This window comes from Thunnus albacares, chromosome 12 (assembly GCF_914725855.1).
Source record: "Thunnus albacares chromosome 12, fThuAlb1.1, whole genome shotgun sequence".
Lineage (NCBI taxonomy): Eukaryota > Metazoa > Chordata > Actinopteri > Scombriformes > Scombridae > Thunnus > Thunnus albacares.
In genome coordinates this window covers 6915480-6935009 of record NC_058117.1, presented here as the reverse complement: position 1 = coordinate 6935009, position 19530 = coordinate 6915480, and the positions used below count along the sequence as shown (strand labels likewise).

The 19530-nt window shown below is 40.0% G+C and overlaps 2 protein-coding genes and 1 long non-coding RNA gene across 4 annotated transcripts in view; 2 read left to right on the top strand and 1 right to left on the bottom strand.

The window, feature by feature from the left end:
- Positions 1 to 2599: 2599 nt before the first annotated feature.
- si:ch211-119o8.4 (somatostatin receptor type 3) lies at positions 2600 to 5855 on the top strand. Its single transcript, XM_044368709.1, has 2 exons — positions 2600 to 3387; positions 3832 to 5855. The coding sequence occupies exons 1-2, from the start codon at positions 2981 to 2983 to the stop codon at positions 4535 to 4537; spliced, it is 1113 nt and encodes a 370-aa protein (XP_044224644.1). The 5' UTR covers positions 2600 to 2980; the 3' UTR covers positions 4538 to 5855.
- A 4607-nt stretch (positions 5856 to 10462) lies between these two features.
- Positions 10463 to 19530, top strand: part of rem2 (RAS (RAD and GEM)-like GTP binding 2) — a 36715-nt gene continuing 27647 nt past the window's right edge. Inside the window, exon 1 of one of the 2 annotated variants that reach the window (XM_044369051.1) lies at positions 10463 to 10530. Coding sequence is in view for 1 of the 2 variants with exons in the window: in XM_044369050.1 (XP_044224985.1) it covers positions 16291 to 16302 (12 nt within the window). In the remaining variant the exon portion in view is untranslated. Of the gene's footprint in view, positions 10531 to 15594; positions 16303 to 19530 lie in introns of those variants that run through there. The other variant, XM_044369050.1, reaches the window with a different exon arrangement.
- Positions 10539 to 15550, bottom strand: LOC122994388. The gene is made up of 4 exons (XR_006406589.1): positions 15480 to 15550; positions 14411 to 14488; positions 10829 to 10994; positions 10539 to 10624 (listed from the first exon to the last, which is right to left on the bottom strand). It is a non-coding gene; the product is annotated as an uncharacterized LOC122994388 (long non-coding RNA).

Genomic DNA, 19530 nt, shown 5'->3' with positions numbered 1-19530 from the left:
TACTGATAAAACCAGAATGAAATATAAATGCTATGAAGCTCTGTCGTCAGCCTAATGTGTGAAGTGAATTTTAGTAAGGCTGGAAGCAGGCTGCTAATTTGTTATTTCCCCTCAAATAAATGATTTCCCCTCTAATCACTGTCATTTAAGGCCCTCATTCAGCATAGTGAATAGTTAGTGACACTTTGTTCAAAACACCACCTAAACTGCCTTGATTACCTGTAAAGCACACAATATCACCCACCCCCAAAGATGAAACTTGGACAGGGATGTTGAGCTTGAGTGAGATGCTGCATGAAAGGGACAGATGGATGAAGGAACAAACGTTTGTTCATTTGTTGGTCCATCTGTCCCTCACACAGACACACACACACACACACATACACACACACAATATAGCAGACACGGTTGATCAGATTTTGATGCATCCTACCAGTACAATGGCATTTTCAAATTGCATTGATAATGTCACAATTGGTTAAAGATCATACTTATGGAGAAAAGAGAAAATGCCACACAATTTTTAAAAAAATAAAACCTATTATCATATGATCTTGAGCAATGTGGCTGAAACCTTGAGCACTTCTCTTCCAAAATCACAATCAGAAAATAACAGAAATCCTGTGTGTGTTACTGCTACTGTATAAAAAGTTGTATTATGCCAATAAACATCTTATTTGTGGCTTAAAGCAATAATTCAAGGTTTTGTGAAACAACAACAGTTGCTTTCATTCATAAGATAAGAAGACTGAAATCAATCTCATGCCTGTGCGCTATGAGCTGGAGTCAGGACATGGTTTGCCTAGCTTAACATAAAGTCTGGAAACAGCTAGCCTGACTCTGTCCAAAGTTGTAAAATACACGATCAATATCTCTAAATTTGCTTATTATCACGTTGCAGCTCATTTGTTTAACCCATACACAAACAAAAATATAAAAACATTTGTTATCATTTGTTGTTTTAGGGGGTTTAACTAGCTGTAACTATTTCTTGATGAACAACCATTTATCCATCTGCCCAGCACTGCTCTCACCAGCTGTAGCAGGGGTTGGAAGTTTCCTACCAAGAACTATGTAATTTGGTGCTGATTCTTGGTAAAATAGAAACAATTGTACTCTTCTAAATTTGTTTATTCCTATCAATTGCTAAACTATCTTAAATTATGTCTTTTAGTCAGTGTAGGCTACATGAGTTGAAATTTGCCTACAGATGAACATATAATTAAGAATACGGTTTACAATAATAAATTAATGATAAATAAATATTTACTTGGATTTAAGTGAAGCAGCATATCAAAGGAAATCTAGAAATCAACTTAACTCAACTACTACAACTAGCTAAATCTAGCTAACAGTCTAAGAGCTTTGTCTCTGTTTTCCTTATATTTCGCACCAAATTAGATCATTCTTTGCAGGAAATTCAAAGATTTTTTTTTTTTTTTTAGGAATTTACAGACACATAAAAAGGCCTTACTGAAATACTTACCCAAATTTGTGTTTTAACGTTTCTCTTTCTATACATTGTCAACAAACAAGACCATTCATGTTGATCAGAATCAGGCTAGCTGGTACTACCTGCTTCCCGTTTTTATGCTAAGCTAGGCTAAGGTGGATTTTTTTCATCTCACTCATGGAAAAAAGCAAATAAGGGTATTCCAAAGCAATAAACCATTCTTTTAATGATTTGTAGGTGTTCTAACTTCATTATGTCACACTTTTGACCAGTTTCTTTCTTATCTCAGACAGTAATTCATGAGTTTTATAAAAAGTAAAGTAAAATTGGATAGTGGATGTGAGACTGAAACATTTTAAATGCCTTCATCTCTTGGTAGACACCTCCCAGGGTGTTTTAAAGAGCCTTTAGATTAATCTGTCTTCAAAGTGTTTGGGTTTGTTTTCTTGAGGGATATTCCAGTGGGATTCAGTAGAGGGTAGCTGAATCGATCCATGAAGACATCAGTAAGACTGCTGAAATTCAGTGGTATATTCCTGTTTATGCATTTGGGGTTTTGGAGGATCAAGACAAATGCTTTTCTTGCGGGTTGGACTCTGTTCAGATATTGATGTAAAATCAATTATTCAACAAACCTTCGCAAATGTCACTGTGTAGGTAGCCGAATCATCTCTTCTAAATAAGTGGCTTGTTTACTTAAGGGGATAAGTGGTTTGTTTACGTGCAGGGCTTCACTCTGGTTAACTGAATGCTCTTTACTAAAGACTATACTTTTTGCTCTGCACAACTACTTTATGTGTGTTGTTTGTCTACCCTGGGAATAAACAAGCTCCATTCCTCTGTCTGTGTGACACATCTGCCTGTACCTTGCCATGTGCCCGCCGAGGTGAGTTGTCTTGTTTGTGTTGTGATGCAGTCGCACTTGCTTATGTCACTGGGTCTTTGTTGCTTAAGTCTCCTGAGAGAGAAGAGGGGGACTAGACTGTCTCGTCTGAATCATCAGGCTTGTCAGTCACAGGAAGGGCCTGGTAAGCTCTGAAATGCAGGTGATCTGGGAGCCAAGGAGCAGCAACTATATACATGAATAATGCATGGAAGATAGTTGATTATTAAAATCAGCTTCCAAAATTATCATTGCTCTGCGTGTCTCACTAACTTCCTGATTTTGTCTACCTTGCTCTCACAGTTGTAGGTAATTTTCTTCACCTCTAAAAATCCATTTTTCTATTATGCCTTTCTCATCATCTCTTCACTGCTCCTGTCTCATCTCATTTGTAATTTCTCGAATAGTTCCGTGCATTTTCTCCTCTTACCCCTTTATCACCCTCAGTGCATTCATTCTCTTCATCTAGCCTTTTCCTCCTCATTCACAATCCTATTTTGTAGAATTACTTCAATTTCTTGAAGTCCTTATACACCATCTTCTCTTTCTTTCTTCCATTTGCTCAACTAGCCTCCATCTCTAAATCTGTCTTTCATTGCTCTTCCAGAGAAACACCTTGTACTGCACTGAGTCTCACGTTCACCATGCCTGCCATAGTCAACCTCCTTTTCAACGTCGTCTCCACCAACACCACCATCTCCTTTTCCGTGGTACTGCCCATGGTCAGCCTGGTCTCTCTTCTAGTGGGGGTTGGGGGTCACCTCCTGCTATGGCTGGTGCTGGTTAGGAACCCCCGGAGCCGCTCCAAGCCAAGCTCCGTCCTGCTCCTCAACCTCAGCCTGGCGGACCTGGGCGCCCTGCTCACCTTACCCTGTGTGCTTCTAAGTGCTAGTTTCCAGAACTGGGAGCTTGGAGGTGGGACCTGCGTCTTTCTGGGATTCATGACTTCCATAACAGTGGGAGTGGAAATCTTCAGTCTGGCGGCTTTGTCAGCGCTGAGGTATCGTATCGTTATGCCACGGACGAGACTAGCTGCTAGTCTGGCGCAAGTGTGAGTATCACTTGGCAGGTTTGAGAAAGTCTTACAGGATAAAACTGGCAATATAAATATTTTGTATTATCAACAAATCCCATTGAAGCACAAAACAAAACCAACATTGGATAGATTCTAGTATCCATCACAGTCCCATTAATACTCACTAGTGCACCAAATGTGTATTAATACAAGGCCAAAAGTTGTCCCCAACATTTGCACTATTTACCCCTCTTCAAGTAACATTTGTTTAAATTTTAAGTACATAACTACAAAGCTTTTCGGAAACGAGTCATCCTTTGAAAAATGAAACTGTATTGTTCTGACCTGTGTTTAAAGATTTACATCAGCAGACCCTGGTACATGCTGTCTTATTCTGTGCAAATGATCTATTTCTATCAGCAAATACAACCCACTTGCACAACAAATAAACCTACTGTTCTTTCTCTCCCTCTCCCACAGGTTATGCACTGTAGTAGCCATTTGGCTGGTCTCAGTAACCATGGCGTTACCAAAGGTCACCTACATCAACTTTGATGGTGGTTGCACATGGTTAGTAGGCAGAGATGAGTGGCTGTTCTTCCTGGTTCCTGCCTTCCTGGTTTATTATGTGGCCCCTCTCCTCTGTATTGCCATCAACTGCGGCCTCATCATCTCCCATCTCCATGGCTGCAGGGGCACTCTGGCTGCTGACAGACGCAACAAAAAAGCTACCGCTCTGCTGATTGCCTCAACACTGGTTTTTGCTATTAGCTGGTTGCCATATTATGCACTTGAGTTTGTGAATGTTATGTCACCCTATGTTAGCTCTGCAGCTTCTCCCATTAGCTTCTCCAATTTGTCTCCATTGTATTTGCCAGTCACTTCAACTGTGCCAAGTGTGGAAACAGAGACAAGGGTGTCCCTGCTATGGGAGGTGGCATCCTTGATGGCCATTTTGCTGGTGTGTCTAGCACCATGCTGGAACCCGCCACTGTATTTCCTGCTGTCACGTCCGGCAGTACGTCAGCTCCGAGCTCTGCTGCCTTCCTTCTTTCATAAGCATTTGGAAAAAAAACCTGTACAGTGCTGGCGTATTGCTCCTGCTCCTCCCCCATGCCTACCACACCCTCAGCCTCCTGCACACTCACTTACTCACCAACCTCTGACACACAGACTGACTCAGTAAAAGTTAATACACACAACTGTGCTCACTCACATATAGTACCCCTGTGACATACTATTCATATTTGCCATCACAAGACACATACAAATACATGAGTCACAGCATGCTTTGTGTACACATACTATTATGTATGCTTAGATGCTTATGTGGTTATACCCACATCCTCTTCACAACATTACAGTAAATGTATAAAAAGGCTCTAGGGAACAGTGTGTGGGGCCTCTCAGATAGATAACAGTGTATCATAAACAGAATGCATTACATGCCATAAAAACACAAGGTTTATATTGCTCATCGCAATGCCAGAGTCACTAAGCAACTCACTGTCCTGGTTGTGAGAAGCTTGAAGAGGAGAGCTGCAAGTCTGGGATGATTTAAGAGAAAATTTTACAGCAAAACAAAGCAGGTCCTCTGTATATCAATGTGCACATTATCATTTACAAAACCAGGTCACTGAACCTTTTCAGAGCTCCCACATGGGACCTGAAACCTGCAATCTTAACAGCCTTTTTCAGGCACTAAAGGATGTCTGCTGAGCCCACACTGACTGACATGACCCAACCAAGCACACATAAAACAGATTCCCCATGGAGCCTTTAAACAACCGTCCCCAATCCACAATAAAAGCGCGCCTGATAAGTATGACATACAGCATGTGCATGATGTATGAACTATGAAAAGAATGTTGCCTGTTTCCAGAAGCCTTCATATGACATCTTTACATTGCATCTTGTAGATTACAAGAAATACAGCCTTGCAAACCTATTTCTAAGCTGCCTGACAGAGTAAAAACACAGGGGACACAGAGCGCCATGCCTGCCTCCCTGTAAAGCTCCCTGTAAAGCACTTGGTTGCAACATAAACTAAATTCAGTGTCATCTCAATAACATTGTGAAAAGAGGCCTCCTTGACTTATGACAAGCATAAATAGAAGCTGACTAATTTTGTTCTGGGCTTGTATGCGGAGAAGTGCTTATTAAATAAGGATTTGACAGAAAGGATCACGTCACAAGATGACTACGTGGGAAAATTACTTCTTAACAAGTGGAGCCCATCTGCAAACAGAGTGGTTTAATATCACAATGTAAAGGGCATGTCATGTACTTGCAGTGGTCAGGGGCTTTGTTTGACAAATTGGCTGTAGACGAGTAATTGGATTTTTTGTTGTCAGGCTATTTATACGGGCAGATGTAAAGCAGTGATTTAAATTTATTGGGAAGTTAGAAACGCTTAAACAGCCCCGAATATAGTTTGTTTTGCAGCTAAAATGGAGATGACTTAAAATTTTAATCTGAAACACGATCTAAGCTTGAAAAAAAATACTCATACTGTGGGGATACACATTAGGGTGCACTAGGGGAGAACTGGGTTGAAAGTAAAACACGGGACGAAAGTAAGGCTGGAGATATACTTGCTTTTTAACCACGTGCTCGCATACATACTTTGCATGTTCCTGGAGGATTCCACTAGAGGGCATAAATAGAACTTCTGGATTTGCATGACATAAACAATAAACATGGCGACACTTAGGGAGGTTACTATTTTGTTAATTCTGAGGTCACAGCAGAAAAAGCATGTCTGACAAGCATATTTATCACAGTGCAGCAGCAATGACACATCATAGAGATGCGGGTAATTGTGGAATTGGTCTATTAACTTGTCTCCAAAACTTTCCGCCATTGTTGTTGCTGCTTTCATGCCTACTGACCTCTGATCCTGTCACATCGCCATACTGCCCCTACACTGCTCCTACCATTCGTGTGTGTATTGCATCTTTCGGACACGTAGTAGTAAATTTTCTGACGACGTGCAAGGCAGCCATCATGCACTCGTGAACGCATAGTTAAAAGCAAGTATATCTTAGGCTTAACACTGCGATTTTCTCCGACCTCACACAAGTCTGATATGCACAATTGCATCAGCACATACAGCCCACAACACTTCCCAGAACTGCGAAAAATTGTGTGGATAAGTCATACTTTCGCAGTGTTCTACCAGAAAAGCTGTTTTCAATCAAGGTAAATAAATTCAGTCAACTGGTAATTTTTTTTTAATGACTAGTTGTGTTTATATTTTTGCGTCATAGTCATAGTCATGATCATCTGATAGATTATTTAGTACTTTGATACATCTTGAAGTTTGCCATGTCAGCGCTTTTCAGTATAGAAGCAAGTCAGGAGTCATTGTCAAGACGATTGTAACAGGTGTTTCTTTCATCTAACTACAGTAACAATGAGCATTTCTTTCACTATAATTATACTATATAATATAATATATTTAACTATAAATCATTCAATAAGATTCCAAACAGGAATTTAAGAAGATGCAATGTGTTAATTGGCTGATCTACGTAAGTTTAAAAAATAAAAAATCCAAATGCTTATCATTGATTGTTAGGCCCTATGTTCTAAATATGAAATTGAATGCTTTTTTATTAAGATAAAGGACATAGTATGTTTGCAATTACATATTAATTAAGGGCATTGTCAGACATTTTTAATAAAAACAAGAATAATGTAAACAATTCAAGTTTATACCGTTGCGTTACTTTTAACCCACCTGTGTGTTAATTTTGTCCTGACTGACGGTGTCGAAAGTAACAATGTGCAACTTCCGTTCAAAGTCAAATTATACCAAAGTCATTACAAATTTGTACAAAATAGCACCTGGTATTGATAGAACACACATGTGAGTTGTTAAGCACAATGAAAATTTGTTTCTGTCTTTAGTAAAACTGAAAAGTATTACTTTCGACTCAGTTCTCCCCTACTGACGGGAGAATTTATAGGGGGATGTCGTAGCCCTGTACAGCCATAAATGTTGATTCAATATTATCAGTCGATATGTACGCAATTTAAGATGTCTGTCCCTTAACAACATTCAGCACCTGGGAGGTCCCATTGTGTTTAAGTTTGTATAGATTCATAAAGTGGAAACTAGCAAGCATAGGCTAACTAGATTCCCTACAAAAAGAGGAAACTACTCAGCCAAGCTTGCTAACATAAACACCTATTTGCACTACTCGTTACTTTTTCATTCATGTTATTTCAACACCTGCTGAGTCATCGGCAGCTCACACACACTTAGTGTTGTCCATCCCACTTTATACAAAGGAGGGAGAGTTCTAGCTAGGATGGGAAATTAACTTTTTCAAATGTGAACATCTACTGGCCACTCAGTAAAGTATTATTTTGTGTCTGAAATCTACCAGCTGGTGCTAATTTCCCACCCTGGTTCTAGCTAGCATTAACTGTCTGTCTTTCATGAGTCCTGTTGGGGTGTTGACAAATGACCAGACTGTCAAAACTCACTTAGCAACATAGTCCTGTAACCTCACTGCATGCCTTACCCTGTGATTTAAATCCTGACAGAGAGTGATGTACAGAGTCACGCAGTAATGTATGGAGTCATGGAGAAACATGCAGGGCTGAAATAACGGGGTGTAAGCAAGGGTAACTCTGTCAGCCACCCAGCTGGTGAACTGTATGTCTGTTGGAACTGAAGTTATATTACGTACTATTTTACAAAGCACAAAGACATAGCACAAAATCAAATTACCAAATTCATCAGTCGTAACAAAAGCTCCTTTACCTTGGAAAACACTAACGAAGGGGCAGCCGTCATTGCAGAAAAATGATAAAACTTAAATTTCTATTTTTGGAAATTATGATTTGGTTAAAATAAACAACAAATATATATGCTCTTTCAGCAAGAATTCAATTTCAGTCTGACTTTAAGTACTAGTTGGGCAAAACATTTACACATGAACAATCAATTCTCACATGCTAATGTTAAAGACATGCTTCATCTACAAAGTGTTAGATTTAATTGGATGGCAAAAAGTAATAAAATTCCATTGGTGTCATTATTTAGATCTGTGGATGGCAGGCGTGTGACGTATACATGATGCATGACCTTGCAAGTGTCATCATATTGGCAGCCATAAATCTTGCCTTGGTTACCTCTTGACCCCCTGACATCTCTGCACCGCTGCACATTCTAATGACAGACCGGAGTGTTTCCATTAGCGAGGAGCAGGCAATTTTTCGTCAATACTGTCTTGGTGGCTAATGAGAGCACTTATCTGTCATCTGTCTGCGCTGTGATCCTCTCACACAGTGCAAGGCACTAGCAAGCTCTGATGTCCTGATGAGAGTTAATTAAGTCTGCAGATTAGTGAAAGCTTAAAATATAAGTCATGCTCAGCAGGCCCATTGAGAGGATTCTTCCCACTTCCATTCAGTGTGTTTACTGTAGCCTCAACGTGTCTGGAGGCTTCTGGTACTCTATCAAGCACTGTGAGATCAGGCAGCTAAGAACAGCAGTGGGTAGAATGGATACTGAGAGGAAATGAATATCTAAGGGATTCAGGAGATGGTTATTATAATGGAGGAACTACACTCACTGTCTAGATGGACTTTTTGAGACGGTACTGATTCTTTGAGTGTAACAGCAAGAACGAACACTTAACACTTAATAGCCTTAAAAGGTTGTCAGGTCATTCACTGTCATCAAGCACTATTTAAATCCCACAGGGAGGATCTGTTTAATACAAAGAGCTACAGTATAGACCTATAGTGATTTAAAAATAAGCCTGCAGCCAGGCCAGCATGTTCACACAGCATGATCAACATGTTCCTCTCAGCAATAGGCCCACTGCTATGTGTTAAACAGAAAATGGAAGGAACCAGTGAAAATTATCTACTCATATACAGTATATGCTGTCCCACATTATTCTTGATGAATACTTTTCCTGTCACCAATTCCTTTTTTTCAAATTCACTGTGCTTCAAAGCTACTTAAATATTAAATAAATGGCACTGTACTGTATCATGCATTTCTATTTTTTATTGTAGTTGTTGTTTTTGTCTTTTTAAACTAGTTTTTGGTAAAAGTTTCTATGTTGCTTTGGTTAAAGTTAGTTAAATCACCTGAATTTAGATCAATTCATGTTTCTTTCTGTGTCTTATTTTTACAGAATAAACAGTTTATTGTAACTTAACAAATTTGTGCCTTAAATTAAGTTGATAGCAAATGGCAAACTGTCTTGAAAAAAGTATAAGGTTTGTTGTAAAGTCCTTGCATCATCATGTTGCCTCCAAGCCAATTTACTACTTGAAAGGTGTATTCAGACAGAATGCAATGTGAATTTTCATGTCATTCACCCCAAACAGACAATTTACCAACTGCACAAACATTAGCTGTAAACTAGCTATCAACATACACATGGTTTGCTGGTGGTGAATGACACCTCGAAACACACCAGTATCTCCACTCCTTCCTGTTATTTTCCACCAGTCTCTTTGTTTTAGGTATTAAAACTGCTACACAGCACAAGAGCCAGAGACTCTTAACAACAAACATTAGCTTTCTCACCAGTCTTTTTCTTATTTAACTTACTAATATGAACCCACATCTCGGTCTGCACCTTAGCTTCTTGAATGTCACCAAACAAACGTGTTTGTTTGAATTAGCTGTTCAGCTGCAGAACATTGAACAGCATGTAAACTTACCTTCAAATGTCAAAAGCTATTTAGATTCAGTTGCAGTCTTCACACACTGTGCCATGGCTTGTAAGCTACAGCACAGGTTTGTTACTGCAGGTCTCATTCTGCTGCCAGAGCTCAGGCTGTCTGCTGTTGTCAATCAAACACAGACGTCAATACACCCCTTCAGCCTGCTGAGATGAAAAGGACCATTTCTCATAGGACTGCTTGTCTTCCTTTTACTGATAAAAAATAGACAAATTATTTTGGATTGCATTGTGATTTCAGTGGGATTTTAAGTAGGCAATTTTCCTTAAGCATCAGATTTAGCGAATTACTGCTACAATGTGTTAGGTCTCCAGGGGAGAGAATTTTTGAATTAAAGAAAACTGAACCCAACATCATGCTGTGAGTCATCAGTGCATGGCCGGCAACACTGGGCCTAGCTCACACCGCCCAGCTTGAGTGAGATGACACCGTAGGAGATGAGTGGAACTGACCTGGGTTCAGGTAGGCACACATCCTTTCTTTGGCATCAGCGATTGAACTCAGTATATGTTGCAGCCAGCTTACCACTGGTACAGCCTTGGTGTTAATTAATTTCCTTGATGCAACAAAAAAATATCTCTCCTTTACTGCCTGTGCAGTGACAACAGGGTCGTCAAAGGTAGTTCTGAATTGCCTGTATTTACTGCTGTGTATTGGTTGTGCATTTATTATTGAAATAGTAGCCTACACATTTTTGATAGATGCCTGAGTGAGAGAAATAGGCTTCTTAACATTACTGGCGGGTAGTGTTGTACTTTACCTGGCCTTGAAGTTGGAACTTTTAACTGTAAAAGGGAAGAAGCAGAGCACTCTCACTCATGCTGGATTCTTTTCATATTAAAGATGGTAGATATTGCATGAGGGTTGCACTTGCAAACATCTGTCAGGTCAGCTTCTAGGTCTCACTGGGATTGGACACCAATAACCTTGATGGGAAGTTTGAAGGAATGACATAAATATACAAAATGGATATACAAAAAGGGTAAGAGTCTGCAGAAGGCAACATAAAGCATAAAAATTGTGATGTTTAATGTTAGAGCAGGAATAACCTCGGCTTGCAGACTACAACATTAAAAACATACCACCATCAATAACAAGGACATCACTAAAGCAACTGTAACAAGCATGTGTCATTGATAGGGAACTTATTTATTTCTGAGAGAGAGTCTTTTTCAGCTCACTGCAAGCAGTTAACTGGAGTGAGATGTGACCAAACAAGGTTTGAACATTGCGACAGGATGTGACGGGCAGACCTGATGAGTTATGGGAAGCTGATTTTATTTGTCACATTTTTGACAGATATTATCTGGAGCCAAGGGGAATTTTGTAAATAAATTGAACCAATGAATTTTCCAGTGAGACTGCCAGTTCACTGATGCGCATAGTCACAGTGCTGTGGTCTGTTGGCAGCACTGGTGTTGGGCTTGATGGCTCAAACACATCCTTCCCTGCCTTCAGAATTACTTCTTGGTATTTTGCCAGCTCACAGTGGGATAGAGGGGTATGGCAACAAAGTTCCCCTGCTGGAATCAAACAGTTATACCACCAAGCCGCCAGTCATCCATCCTTCGTCATCTTGCTGTCATTTTTGCACTCTCTGTTGCTAACATGGAAAAAAAACTTGTAGAGAATGAAATTATCACTTGAAATGAACAAAACAAACTATTTTCATACAAGTAACTTTGTGGCATTTTGAACAGAATGATGCGCTGACTTGCTAGACATTTCTCTCTCTCTGTGTTGTTGACTAATTATTCTCATTTAATGTGAACACAACATCAGCTGCACATCTTGGTACCAGCAGACATCATGAGTCACAAAGCAAGTCATGAAAGATTAATTAAAAGTTTGTATTTATTTTGACTCAACTTCCAGAGCTTCAATATTTGTCATGTATTTTCAGTTTTTTTTATGTACACCAGCTTGGTCTCTAATGTGATATGCTTATCATATTTTATGTTTTTGAGCATTATTGTTTTGAACATCAGAGTTACCAGCTTTGCAGTTTCCTACAGATTAATTTTAAACTAATTTATCTTCTGTCACATGTTGCTGCAATATAGTTATATAAACCCAGAGTACTGGAGTACAAGTCTTGCTTTCATTTGAAGTTGTATATTAGAATTAACTGAAATAAATCCTCATGAAAACTAATGTTAAAGCTAGTTAACCATTCCTTTCATAAGATAGGGTGATCTCAGGTAAATAAGGACATCAGGTACAATGGGACATATAAGCTTTGAGGCACTGTGCTCTTTAAATATTAGCAGCCAGTCATCGAAAAGGTCTTTGAAATGTTGCTACAACACTACTTAACATAAAACAATTATTTGATTGGTCTGTGGTACCCAGGAAGTGTGTGGCAAAACCATGCAGGACGTCAAGTAAGGCAAATTGTTTGGGAAGCACTGTGATATATCGAATTTTACTTTTGCATAATATGGGTGCTAAACCAAAAACAGACTATTTAACAATCTGCAGCACTGTATTATGATGAAGTGTTTTATGAAGTGTTATAATTTTAATAGACATATTTGCTGAATATACATTGTTTTTTCATAAATAAGCATTTGAAGCACTCGCCCATTTTATCAAACACTGTTTGGACAAGAATTTAAGCTTAATTGGGACACTTGTTTGAGTGTTAATATTTGCAATAAGATTGTGTGTAATCAGTTATTATAGGCATTTTCTTGTATTATTTTGACCTTGTCACACATTTTGCCTTGCACAGATACACAATACACTAGGCTAATGTACATTAGTCTAAGCTAATGTAGTAATAACAGTTGATCAGAGTTAGCTAGCTCTGAAAAGTTTAGTAGCCTAAAACTAACATTTTGTGAAACTATTTATTACAGACATGGCACCAAGGAGAGAGACAGGGAAGAAAAGACAGAGAGAGAATGTCAAGGTAAAATACAATCAGTGGAGAGGGGACATGATGGAGGGTGCCATTAAAGAATATAGGGAGGCAGTGGAGGCAAGGCAGAATACCAAACTAAGAATCTTAGCAAGGGCATGGAATGTGCCAAAGTCTACTTTGGAAAGAAGGGTCAATGGGAAGATAAGTGGCTCCAAAGTGGCTTGGTTTCCCCCTGGGCAAGAAAGATATTCAACAGCTTGGCTTTAGCTTTGCCAAAACCAATGGCATTAAATGCTTTTCAGAAGCCAAGGGTTCAGCCAGGTACAACTGGTTTAACAATTTTATGAAACATCACAAATAGCTGAGGATCAAAAAACTCGGGCACTGTCTGCAGCAAGGGCTGCAGGCCTGAATCCAGAGGTGGTGGGAAAATGGTTTGAGGAGTATGAAGCTCTGCTCACAGAGCTAAATATCATGGACGTTCCTTCACATCTGTGGAACTGCGACGAATCGGGACTACAAGACCAGTTCTGCGTCACGTGAGTGGTTTGGGAAGTGGGGAAACAGTGTGTGGAAATAATGGGTGTAATAATAACTTGTCATTTGCAAAGGAAAAGAGCTGAGGATGGAATGGATGTATGAGTGCCCACGTCATATGATTGCCAGTGTCTCAGAGAATGGCTGGATAAACAGCAAGCACTTCATTGAGTGGGGTAAGCTGTTCATGGCAGAGTTGCTGAAGAACAACCTCAGACCTCATGTCCTCCTAGTTGATGGCCACAGCAGCCATGTCTATAACATGCCTTTCCTCCAGCTGATGAAAAACAACGTTTACGTCATATGTGATCCATCCCACATAACATATGTTCTGCAGCCAGCCGACAAGGCTCTTTTCAGGCTGGCCTCAGTGGAACAGGAATGTTTCCCCTGAACAAAACATTGTCCCTGCTGAGGTCTATGCTCCAAGTATCACCACAAAGTCATTTGCTGCCATCACATGCTGTGCCACCCTCATGTGCCATACCATCCTCACCCGCTGTGCCACTCACACATTCTGTGCTACCCTCATGTGCCATGCCACCCTCACACACATTGCCACCCTTACATGCTGTACCACCCTCACACGCCATGCCACCCTCACGTGCAGTGCCACCCTCACGTACCATGCCATCCTCACCCACTGTGCCACCCTTACCCACCATGCCACTCCCACATGCCGCGCGACCCTCACACGCTGCAACAGCATGGAAGATCTGGGTGCAGAAGAAGTCAACATGTCAACAAGTCAACAACCGTCCTCCGCTTCACCCCAATGCTGGAGGACCCAACCACCTGTCGGGATGATGAGCTACCATCAGCCTCTACGGTAGGTAGCCTAGATAACCTTTAAAATATTACCCAATGTGGGCAAGAACACTCAAAACCATTGGTATGGTCCTTTAATTACTTTATCTATCACTGTACCCTGTCACTTACCTGTATACATCACCTAAGTCAACCTTCTGTCTTCTGTCCCTTGATTCCCCTCAGGCCAAGCCAGTGACATTCATCGACCTGATTTCCATTCCAAAGAGAGAGAGAGCGAGAGAGAGGGAGGGATTTGAAAGAGGGCTAAACTCCCCAGCTACTGACTTACCAGCAAAGAGCATTTCAAATGTTTCTTCAAAAACAAACAAGAAGCCAACAAAGGCTGAGCAAACAGCCAAAAAGCCAGACCTGCAGTTACCCCTGTAAGGTCTGTAGGAGAATGTATGGGGACAAAAGTGACCCCAAGGTGACAGGGGAGAGGATTAGCAGCCTTTGCTGGTTCCATGAGAGCTGTGGGGAGTAGGCTACACACAGTAGGCCTATGAATGGTTTCATAACCAGTATTCTGGCTTGTGTCACTGGGCTGTTCAGCCCTTTTACGTTTTAACAATTAAAACTAAAACCCAAATAACATCGATGAAGGTGTAGTGGTTTAGTAGGATGAAATATGATGAACATGAAATATGAAACATTTAAGAGGCTGTGTTAAGGATTAAGGTTAATTAATTTGTTAATTATTTTTGTATTCATACAACACCTGATTCCCTATTTTTGTCTGTTCAGCCCTTCTATTACTATGTTCAATTGTGCTATGTAGCCTACAATATGTTCAAATAAAAAAATATTTGAACTGAAAATGAATGTCCCACTTTACCTTACCATCTGTCCCATTTTACCTGAACATGCCAACAATGTGAGAGACGGGGTCTTCGTGTGTTTGAAGGTCTGTAGTATACTATATATATATAAGTATACTTTACAACATAATTTCAAAATAGAACTATTGCAGAGATCTGTGATAACATATAAAAACATCATTGGAGTGAGTAACCAGCTTTTTTGATGGTCTCCTGATAATTCTACCAAAAAGTGTGCCACATTACCTGATTCCAAACCACCAGTGAAAACATAAAATATAACACATCACCATGAATGCTGTTTTCTTTAAACTGGTCTTTCTTTTTCAAAAACAACATCTTATTCTGTTTTATTTGAGATAATGTGGGCACAATTTCACCTCATTCCTTTGTACAAAAACTGGCAACACTTCGAAGAGGCGTCACTCTGCCTCCCTCTGGCGGCCGCTTCTCATTATGAGAGCAAAAACTGATTTCCTGCCGTCGAACCTGAACTAAAGACCAGCGCGGTGTTTGCCAAAGGCACGTATTTGAACGAACCTGTGCATCTGGGCTAACGTTTACGCTGGATGAAGGAAGTGGCACATTTTCCTTCACCGCTAGCATCCCTCCCTCCACCCCCAACCCAACCCATAGGAGGATCACTCCATACTGACTCAAGGACGCGCCCCCCAAGGCACACTTTGCAGGAGAGAGAGAGAGAGAAAGGGAGAGAGAGAGAAAGAGAGAGAGAGAGAGAGAGAGAGAGAGAGAGATGCAGGTATTAACTGGAGGTGGGGAGGGTAGCGCAGTCGTTGCTGACCGTTGGGACACCAAATGGACAGGAGGGGATGTGTTGTTGTGCTGATGGCTTTCTTTCATCTCCTTCCTTTATGAACTCGACTCTTAATCCAAGCGGTGACGCAGGTGTATCCTCCTTATCCACCCTCCGGTGTACTACTACCACCTATCCTAAATTTCCATGCGCCGCACCTTTCCTTTCAAGTCACCAGAGGGGGATTTTACGCGCCGTACTGGGAAGAATAACATCATGTTAAATGAAATCCGGTGCGTCTCTTTTGTGCGCCGTCTGGTCCTGCCGTTGTGAAATGTGATGCAGGGTCTGCAGCCAGCACAGATGACTTGAACCGGGCGGCACAGGCGGTTGCAACTACAGCACTTATTTCAGAAAGAGAAGACTTATCGAAAACCATGACTGACCAGGTAAGGCGACACATATTTTCCACCTCCCGCTTTAACCCACCTCGTGCGCGCTCTGCACAATAGCCATAGACTACACACACACACACACACACACACACACCCCAGGTAGGCTACACACCCCCTCTAATCTTATTTAGTGAATGGCACGAGATCTAATCACTGATTTTTCTGCAACCAACACTTTATTCAACAGTCTGGTTCTGTCTTTGTGTTGGGGGGAATTCACTTTATCATTTGTAGCTTTTTAAATCTTTACTCTCATATGATTTTTGTCAAATGTTATTACATGTGTCTACTTAATATTGACTTTATAGTAACCCATATGTGCCTTATATTTTCATATAGGATTTTCTACCACAGTCCATATTTTCTTAGTAGTTGTGAGATAGTTCAAGGTTTTGCTGTGATATTTGTGCAGTATTGATTATTACAAGATTCTGAAGGGTGTTCGACCAATCGATCTGTTTCTCTCCCTCTTGGTGGACCATTTAATTCCTCATAGATTATATCATAAATAGAATGATAATGAGGCGCACAGTAAGCATCCTTTAGAAGAAAACAAAAGTACACCAGACATAACTAGACTGCAGCTTGTAGGGGAGGAGGAGTAAGTGTAACTGGGCAGTAACGACGGAAGGATAAAAACATTGCCTGTATTATTAATTTTGTATTGTGCACCGTTGTTTGCCCTAGTTTCTCGACAGCCTGGTGAGAGAGGGAGATTAACCCCTGACACACTGGCTCAGCCCGCGGTCAGAGTTTCCGGTCTCTGCATGTATAGCTCCCCTGAGCGCCGCCGACAATAGAAGCCATGCTTAATTGATTAGGTTGTTCAATTAACCTAACTGAGCTACCTAAACGAGCCTCTGTGAATGGTGTGTGTGTGTGTGTGTGTGTGTGTGTGTGTGTGTGTGTGTGTGTGTGTGTGTGTGTTTGTGCCAACAGCTATATGACTGTGTCACAAGCAGCCACACCTCAACTGCATACATTATATAAAAAAGTACCATAATAATCTGCTATATAATAGGCTATATCCTACTGTACTATATAACAAAACAACACTGCATTACATCTATATCACAATACACATTACACAACACTACACCATACTTACTTACAATACCATATAACGCTACACTATACTATACTATACTATACTATTCTATACTGCATATTACATCACATTACACAACATTACACCGTACTTACACACTTGATATACACTTTTTTTGTACTATACTACAAAACAATACATTACACCACACTACATTTTACTGTTCTATGCAACAACAGATTACACAACATTATACTTCACTATACCACAGTACACTACTTTACACTATACTGTAGTATACTAAACTATACTACAAAACAATACATTACACAGCACAATGCTAAACTATATTACAGCACATCACATTACACAGCACTACACCATACTTTACTTCAATACATACACAAGATTACACTACACAGTAATATACTGTACATTACACGACAGCATACTATACTACACTACACTACACAATTTTACACTATACTATACTGTACTATACTATATTATACAATACTATACCATACAACAATACATTACACAGAACTATACTAAATGATATTACAGCACATCACATACTATAGTATACTATTTTATACAACACTATCTATATCACAAAACATCACATTACACAACACTACCATACTTAACTTTAATACACTACAATACAGTACACATCACTACACTAAACTATATTACAGCATGACACATTATACTGTACTATACCATACTATACTATACATTGCACAACACTACACTTAACTATTTTACAGTACCTCACATTACACAACACTACACATTCTATACACTATACTATACTAATTATGTTATACCACTGAATACTGAACTAGACAATAGTATGCTATATGATATCACATTATATACATTACGTACTGTACTTTATTGTGCTATACTACTATGCTATACTGTACCAAACTAAATCACACTATATTCTACACTACATTACACTACAAACATCTATACTATACTATGCCAAATTAAATTACACTATACTGTACTGGATTACTATACATATTTACTTCTGAAGTATACCATCATTGTATATATTCTACAGTATATTTTAGAACTTATATTCTACTAAGCAAATCATATTTAAAGCAAATTATGAAAACAAAGCAAAACCATGAAATGTTATGCTATAGGAGACAAAGTACAGTAGAGTCCAATACAGTCTAATGCAATCCAATACAACAGTCCTGCAGTAAATCCTAATTTTGTAACATTTATAATCCTAAATCGTTGCTGACACTGTGTCAGAGAGGTGTTAATTCAGTTTGTTGTATTTGCGATACTTTTACTTTGCTGTAGTGGTGAATTGGATTGCGTTATATTCTAATGTGTTCCTGTTATTGTCTCTACCTCCTTTAATTAAGTGCCAATACTGTACTTAGCTTTGCCACAGGCAGACGCTGAGCTACAGACACACAGGGGCTCTGCTGGAACTAGATTAATTGCTGTATTAATATTGATGAGGGTCCTCTCTGCTTGACCTGCTGTGGCTGCACACACACACACTATTATGCACATGTCTGCACGCACACACAATCACACACACACACATACACACAATTTTCTCAGCCAAACTACTATTCTGAAGAAAACTGCTGACAAACTCCTTTGCAGCTTTCCCTTTTGAAATAACTGTGGTTAGAGATCAAGACTTTATGTTTCTGACCTATTTTTGTGTTAATTCATGCTGCACTCGCTATGTACACACTGTACAGTATAGAGCCACCTGACCGCACATATGCCCTTATTACACACAGCTGCACAGCCTCTTTTCCTCTGCTCCTCCCTTGTGTTTTCTCTCCATACATCCTCCATGTCTTTCTCTTGTCTTCCTCTCTCTGTATGTGCCCTTATCAAGCTGCTGTCTTTTAGCATCCTCTAATCTTCTGCTATTCTTTCAGCAGCTTCTCCTGTCCTGTGTCTTCCTCATTTCATTGCTGCCCCCCCCCAGGTTTCCCTTTGACACGCTCTGCGTCTTCATCAGCATCTCTCGCTCCCTGCCACTTATCTGTCTCACCTCCATTGTTAACACCTCCCTCCTTTCCTCCACTCATAGACACACAGAGTGGAAACACCCTTCCCCCATTCTCCAGTGATAACATTCACCAAAATAGACAGTGTTACAGGTAGATCTGGAGGTCTAC